General features: G+C 46.0%; 1 protein-coding gene across 1 annotated transcript in view; it reads right to left on the bottom strand.

The window, feature by feature from the left end:
* Positions 1-8,183, bottom strand: part of LOC122548084 (podocan-like protein 1) — a 99,014-nt gene continuing 90,831 nt past the window's right edge. The window contains exons 8-10 of the mRNA XM_087983382.1: positions 5,073-5,730; positions 2,674-2,822; positions 1-1,495 (exon numbers count right to left, since the gene is read on the bottom strand). Of these exons, the coding sequence (XP_087839508.1) occupies positions 1,330-1,495; positions 2,674-2,822; positions 5,073-5,730 (973 nt within the window). The 3' untranslated portion in view covers positions 1-1,329. The remainder of the gene's footprint in view (positions 1,496-2,673; positions 2,823-5,072; positions 5,731-8,183) is intronic.

The raw sequence follows: 8,183 nt of genomic DNA, 5'->3' as shown, positions 1-8,183 counted from the left end.
TTGCGGTAAGCATTTGTTTATATTAGATTCCATATCTTTACATAATGAAATTCAGCAAAAGAAAACAGTCAAAAAATAATTTTTTCTCTCTCTTAGTCCAATAGGAATTGGTACTACACCCTTCAAGCCTATACCTGTGAAGGTTCAAATGCAGCAACAAGAAATCTGGAGTAAAGGCAAAAATGAGGGATTGCAATATTAAATGGTTCAATGGCGGGTCAGGAAGACTTGAAAAGACTGTCTGAAAAGTAAAAAGCCATGGAAATCTGCCTCACTCCCCAATCCGTGTGATTGTGTTTTCCTCCCTCTACATGAATTGTCTGGGAGTTGGTTAGCTCAGTTGGATGGATGGCTGGTTTGTGATGCCAACAGAGTTGGTTCAATTTCCACATCACGTGAGGTTACCATGAAGGACTCTCCTTCTCTACCTCTCCCCTGGCCTGAGGTATGGTGGCCATCTGGTTAAACCACAAGCAGTCGTCTCTCTCGGAGAGAGGAGCCCTGTGGAACTGTAGTGGTTTCACTTGAACTGCCTGCCAGACAGCAGCAATTACTGAGAATCCCTACAGTGTGAAGGCAGCCCATTTGGCCCATCAAGTCCATACAGACCCTCTGAAGAGCATCCCATTCCCTATCCGTGTCACCCTCCATTTCCCATGGTTAACCCACCTAACCTGCACATCACTGGACTCTGGGCAATTTAGCATAGCTAATCCACCCTGACCTGCACATCTTTGGACTGTGGGAGGAAACTGGAGCACCCAGAGGAAACTCACAGACACGGGGAGAATGCGTAAACTCCACACAGACAGTCGCCAGAGTGTGGAATCAAACTTGGGTCCCTGGCATTGTGAGGCAGCAGTGTTAACCACTGAGCCACTGCAATTTTTAACGTGGAGGGACGTTTCCAAGATGTTGCACAGAGGTGAATGAAAACTGAAAGCCGTGACGCTGTTACCTCACTACGGACCGTTTAAGCAGCTGTGGCTGAGGACTGGGAATAAGTTCCCTGTAGACCATCTGCCTGAGAGGGTTGCTTTGTACTCCTGACGGTGTTATTGTAATCTGAAACTGATCTAGCTGAATTACTTATCCATTCAAATCCTATGCTTGCATTGTAACTGGTCTGACTATTACAGGAACTATATGTTTACTTTAATACAGAGATTTTCCAGTGGTTTACATTGCTATGACTGGTCCCACACTGATTTCTTCAGTTGGTCACTCGGTGGATTGTCTCTGGTTATTTATGTATCATCTCTGTTGTAAGCTGCTGTTTTGGTTAGCTTTTCTCGGCTGCATGACTAGGTTTTCTCGGCAGTCTCTGTCTTATCCCTGCCGACCGGTTGTTCTGTTGCTAGCTGCTGTGCCCTGGGTGGTGCTGTGCAGGAAGACGTTGATGTACTCTGGGTTGCCGGTCAGATCCAGAACCTGCAGATACCTCAGGCCCCCGAAGGACCCCTTCCGGACTCCCGCGGAGGTCAGCCTGTTTGACCTGTGGGATGGGATGAGGCTCAGGTTAGGAAAGATTGCCGTGTTGCAGCCCTGACAGTGTGCTGAGGGTTCATTCTGCACTCTTGCCCCCGCCAGCTTGGCAATGCCCACGTCTGGGAGCGTGGTCCATAACCACTTTACAGACTGTTAAAAGACCGATTTTGGGGATTTGGATCTCATCATGATAAACTATCGTGGCAAAGGATTCTTGTGGTCCAGTGGTAGTGCCTCTATCTCTGAGCCAGGAGGCCTGCGTTCAAGTCTCACCCACTCCAGAGGTGTCAAGTAACTTCTGTAAGCAGTTTGATTAGAGGACTGTCATGGCAGTATAGTCCTCTGGTGCAGCCTGGAGATTGCTAAGAGGTTAGATTGCCACTGGCCCCTGGAAAATGGCTCAGTCAGGCGTGGTGGTGGAGGACCTGACTGACTCATGGCTAACCAATGGGGACTTCAAACAGGTTTTAGGCCGAACTGTATGCAGTTCATATATCATGCGAACTGTATATCATGTGAGTCAGGCCTGGGGAAAAGAAGGCCTCTTGTTTGCCCTTGTCAATTATGGCAGGTTGTTTTTATGTTTAATGGTGGGATGTGAACTTTGTTAGCAAATGCAGCATTTATTGCCCACCCCCATTTGCCCTGGAGCAGATCCAGTGGTCTAAAATTGAGTGTTTTGCGAGGCCATTCCCGTGGGTCTGGAGTCACGTGTAGGCCTGACCGGGTAAGGATGGCAGGTTTCCTCCCCTGAAGGGTAATAGTTTGATAGTTTAGAGCTCAATTTTAATGAGTCCCAGCATTTTATTCCCGTTTGTATTAGTTAATTGAGTTTAAGCTTTCCTGGTTTACCATGGTGTGATTTGAACTCTTGACTCTATGTTTAGTCCAAATCTGGGGATTACAAACCCAGCAACATCACTACCGCATCCCCTTGGCACAAGTGCATTTTGGAACAGAACACACGTTTGTTGGCCAGCTTTGAACATCGAATAAAAGCAGGAACCACAGGAGACCTACCACTCTGTCTCAACCTGCATATATTCTACATCGTCAGCTCCACCGAAAGTCATCTCCTCCATGAAGTGTGTCACTGGAACAACATTCGGGCTGTTGCAGAGGTTTCCCTCAGATGGTAGCTGTCAGATTGGATAAAGTTAGTTGATAAAGCAGGGGACCACTTACCTCAAGGCTATGACTTTAATGTTTGGTGTCGAGATGAAGGAGTTAGAGGTGATAGTTGTAATGCGATTATTCTGCAGATAAATGTACTCCAGGGACTCAGGAAGATCTGGAGGCACGTAGGACAGGTCATTATGTCCCAGATCCAACAACTAAAAGCATTAAGGAAAAAGAAATGCATCTTGTTTTAAATATTAAGTGTTCCAACCTGCTCAGTTTTTAAAGCAGCCTTTAAGCTGCTGGGTCTTATCTCATTTCAATCACTTTGCCTTCAACATTATTTCCAATTACTTGGAAGTCAAGTTTATTTATACTGGACTTGCTCTAACTCAGTCCCAGAAGGTCAGTATTGTGGAATTCATCACCATTCCCAGTCTTCGATCAAAAGATTTTTAAATCCAAGTTTAGCATGCATGATTAATTCATGTCCCCATTTCCTCCTGGTCTTCTCCACTTTGGTAGCACCCAGGGATCTAAATGTTGTCCTCTCCAATCTGATTTCTCAACTGGGAACCAGACCCTGTAGAGTGCTCCCTGACTTGAATATGGGCAAGGATACAGAACAGCATTGAATCCCAGTTTAGTCAAAACCCATAAGATGATGAAAAGCCACAAGCTAATTGAAACCCATGTATACTGCCCACTTTATTCTGACCTGTCCAATCTACGCAGTGTCCATCTTCCATCTTGGTGCTCCTTACGTATTCTGAGTGCCCCCATCTATAACCTGCAGGTGTGTGGGTTCTTCAGCAGCTGGTGTGGTCTCGTACATTTGAGCTTAGCCCTCTTCTAATCCATTGAGAAGAATCTTGCAGAGTAAATGTGATGTAATGTGTCTTTGAAACTATTTACGGTTGATGAGAATCAGCTGTTGGGAGGACCTTGTGCCTTAGATCAGTCTCACATGTGATCCCAATCTACTCCCACTGCATCCTCATTACATTGTCACAGTGGGTGGTCCCTATTACCCTCAATACTTCCAGACCTACAACCAGCATCTCCACCAGCCCATGTTGTTTATCTGGTGAGTGTTATTGTTATACCCTTGTTTATATAATTACATTTATCACTATCCCATCTCCCCCAAGTCTCTGACTTTATAAACTCAGAGGAGTCAGAGGTTTCTCTGTTATCTCTGAATGATGGTAATTTGTTGGGTGGAAGATAATTGTCTTGCACTATCTTCCTGATGGTCTGAGCTTTACTATGAACTGGAGGACCGTTAATCTCTTAGTTCTTTCACAGATGGCACTGCCCCGGTTAGAATCAGTGCCTTTCTCTTTGAGGTGACTTGACATTTTAGATATCTCTCGTCTCTTGTTGGTGGTGTCTCTTCAGTGTTGATAGCAGTAGAAAACATTTCCACCATAGAGCCATAGATCCTGCATCTTTTGTTGCTTAAACTCCTTCCTGGTTTTTCAACAAGTTTTAAGTCAATACATGCCTTCCTATTCTGCAGTACAAAACCCTGGTTACAAAGGACGTATGTTACAGTTTTTCTAGTATTTTTGTGTTACCTGTGTTGGAGATTTGTTTGGAACATATGCTTAATATTAAGTACAGGGCCCCTTGGACCATGCAGTCGCACATCCGTTAGTTACAAACAGAGTTTTGTCAACCCAGGCAAAAGAAATAACTACATTCACATAGGAGTATGGAGCAGCGGGAATATTATTGAAAACCGAGATGGGGAGGAATGTTTTTTTACTCAGAGGGTTGGCAGTGAAGAACACTAACCTTCATCAGTCAGGGAGGTTGTACAGGACGCTGGTGAGGCCGCACTTGGAGTATTGGGTTCAGTTTTGGTCACCTTGTTATAGGAAAGATGTTATTAAACTGGAAAGAGCGCAGAAGAAATTTACAAGGATGTTGCCTAGACTCAATGGTCTGAGTTATAGGGAGAGGTTGGACAAGCTGGGATTTTCTTTTTAGAGCATAGGAGACTGAGGAGGGATCTTTATAGAGGGGTATAAGATCATGAGAGGCATGGATAGGGAGAATGCATTCAGTCTTTTTCCCAGAGTTGGGGAATATAGGACTAGAGGGAATCAGTTTAAGGTTGAGGGAAAAGAATAAAAGGAAACCTGAGAGGCAGCTTTTTTACACAGAGGGTGGTGTGGATATGGAATGAACTGCCAGAGGAAGTGGTTGAGGCGGTTACTTTAACAACATTTAAAAGGCATTTAGACAAATACATGGATAGGAAAGGATTCGAAGAATATGGGCCAAGTGCAGGGAAATGGGGCTAGCGTGGACGGACATTTTAGTCGGCATGGACCAGTGTGGGCCAAAGGGCCTGCCTCCATGCTGTAGGACTCTTGACTCTGTAGAAATTTAGGTGAAATGTTCTTCCCTTCTTTCTCGTGCCCCACCCCCAACCCTGCCCTGCCATCCTGACCCACCTTAAGGTTCGGCACGTTTCTCCAGACCCCCGGAGCGATCTTGCCGATTGTCAGCAGGTTGTGATGGAGGTGCAGTTCCTTCAGAGAGCTCAGATGGAGCAGGGCGTCGGTGGGGAGTTGGCTGATCTGGTTGCCCTGCGCCCTCAGGGCGAGCAGGCTGGGTGGGAGCCCACTGGGGAGCAGGCTGAGCTGGTTGGCGGACAGGTCGAGCCTCTCCAGCCGGCGAAGCTTTCTGAAGGCCAGCCTGTGAAGGCGAGCACTGCGCAGCCTGTTGTGACTCAGGTTGAGGTCGGTCAGGTGGTAGGCGGAGGCGAAGTCGTCGGCACCGATCTTGAGGATGGCATTGTGGAGCAGCATGAGTGAGCTGAGGCGGCGTGGCAGCACGGCTGGGATCTTACCTAGCGGGTTGTTGAAGATGTGAAGGGTGTGCAGCTTCCGCAGCTCCCCAAAGGCTTCCTTGTGTACTCGGCCAGCCGTGATCCTGTTGTGTTGCAGCAGCAGGTACTCCAGGTTACGGATCCTGTTCAGACTGTGCCTGGAGATCGAAGTGATCCGGTTTCTCCCCAGCTGCAGCACCACGATGTTGGCAGGCAGTCCTTCAGGCACCTTCGTCAGGTTGTTGTTGGATAAGTCTAGGTACTGCAGTCCTTTCATTTTACTGTCAAGTAGGAAAGATAATGGTATCCTTACTCAAGGATGTGACAGCAAAATATCTAGAAATATAACGAAATCTGGTCAGGTTTAGATTAGATTAGATTCTCTACAGTATGGAAACAGGCCCTTCAGCCCAACAGGTCCACACCGACCCTCCGACCCTGACTCATTCCCCTACCCATTCCCCTACCCTATATTTACCATTGACTAACTTGCCTTACACTACAGGCAATTTAGCATGGCCAATCCACCCTAACCTGCACATCCCTGAACACTATGGGGCAATTTAGCATGGCCAATCCACCCTAACCTGCACATCCCTGAACACTATGGGGCAATTTAGCATGGCCAATCCACCCTAACCTGCACATCCCTGAACACTATGGGCAATTTAGCATGGCCAATCCACCCTAACCTGCACATCCCTGAACACTATGGGGCAATTTAGCATGGCCAATCCACCCTAACCTGCACATCCCTGGGCACTATGGGTAATTTAGCATGGCCAATCCACCCTAACCTGCACATCCCTGAACACTATGGGGCAATTTAGCGTGGCCAATCCACCCTAACCTGCACATCTTTGAACTGTGGCAGGAAACCAGAGCACCCGGAGGAAACCCACACAGACACGGGGAAAATTTGCAAACTCCACACAGTCGCCCGAAGAAGGAATCGAACCCGGGTCCTTGGTGCTGTGAGGCAGCAGTGCTAACCAGTTTAGAAGGACAAGTTTTTATTTGAAAGATTTTAAAGGGCAAATTCACATTTTGACTAAAATTGTTTGAAGAAAGCAACAATAAGTGTTGATGAGTAAAGTACAGTAGATGGACTATATTTTCCTGACTACAATTAGGAAGCCCATCCCTAAGGACCATAGGACTGCTTCCTCATTGGAGAGGGAGATGATTGACGATCAGGGTTTAACCTGATGGTGACCATGCCTCAGCCATCATATGGACTACAGCGGTTTAAGAAGGCAGCTCGCCACCTTCTCAATGGGTAACTTGGGACAGGCAATAAACACTGACCCAATTAGCGACACCCATATCCCATGAATGAATAAAAATAAATTGGTAAGGTCCTGAATAATAGACTCATGGGTGATAATGAACCGTGTGTGGGCAGGGTTAACTAGGAAGAATAGGTATCAAGCTGGTAACAAGACAGCGATGGGGGTGGTCATGTTAACCACCATGAATTAAACTGGCATTGTAGCATTCCATGGCATTTGGTGATGGAACCACCGATATTCACCATTTACCAAAGTGCTCTACACCCAAGATTGAAAATGCCCTTTAATAAATTGTGCAGTTTGCATCAAACTGTGCTGGCATTTGGGATATGGTTCGGGTGGGGTCCAGTTCATACAGAAAGGCAATGTGAGAAAACTCTGAAAATCACTAGCCGGCTTTGTAGCTGCACACCTGGCAAAATGGCACTGATATTTATAAACGTGAGGTGCACACATTGATAGGAGGAATAAGCAAGTCAGATTGCCTCTTGTTGTCCGAGGCAACAGAACAGATACAGACACACAAATCACCAAAAATAACATCTCAAGGTAGCAAGTCTATTTAAAAAAAGTCACACACAACGCTGGAACCCATTTCTGAAGCTGGAAAGCAGAACTGTTATGCAGCAGAGAGAAATACAAACAGAATGCTAGTTGGACCTCACTGTACAGGGTTCAGCACTCTCTGGAGGCATTAGAAAGGTTGTAAAAAAGGATGAACTAGAAATATAATTAATAACATGGGGACCCGCTTTAATCTTGTGTCAGAAAGACGGTGCCTTGGGCTGTTCAGCACTCTCACTGTAATGCATTGAAGTGTAAGTCTGCTTTATGTTTCCAAGTCTCTGGGCAGGAATGGAAGCCATGACCCCTGACGCAAAGATAATGAAGCTGCAAACTGCAAGTGGATATAATGCTTTGCTACTCTTTATACCTACATAAGAATGCAAGAAACTGTGGTAGGCATAGGCCCTTGGGCCTCTGCAGCCTCTTTGCTGCTGAATGAGATCATTAACAGTTTATTGTAACTTCATTCCCACCCTATCTCCAGATCTTTGATTATCTTAGTGCCTTTCTAACGTTTCCCTCCAAACCTTTCCTATTCGTGTACTTATCCAAATGTGTTATAAATGCTGTAACTGTACCCGCATTCACCACTTCCTCTGTAAGTTCATTCCACATGTGAACCACTCCCTGTGTAACAAAGTTACCCTTCATGTCCTTTCTAAATCTTTCTCTTCTCACCTTAAAAATATGCCCCTAGTTTTGAATTCCCCCACCCTAGGGAAAAGACACTTGCTATTCACCTTATCTGTACCCCTCATGATTTTCTAAATCTTTCTAAGATCACCCCTCAACCTCCTGCACTCCAGCGAAAAAAGTCCCGGCCTATCCAGTCTCTCCTTATAATTCAAATTTTCCATTCCCAGTAACATCCTGGT

This window comes from Chiloscyllium plagiosum, unplaced genomic scaffold, assembly GCF_037043375.1.
Source record: "Chiloscyllium plagiosum isolate Xiang-an unplaced genomic scaffold, Cpla_swu_hap1 HiC_scaffold_45, whole genome shotgun sequence".
NCBI classification, from domain to species: Eukaryota; Metazoa; Chordata; class Chondrichthyes; order Orectolobiformes; family Hemiscylliidae; genus Chiloscyllium; species Chiloscyllium plagiosum.
The sequence above is the reverse complement of the archived record's forward strand: the minus strand, read 5'-3'. Positions and strand labels throughout refer to the sequence as shown.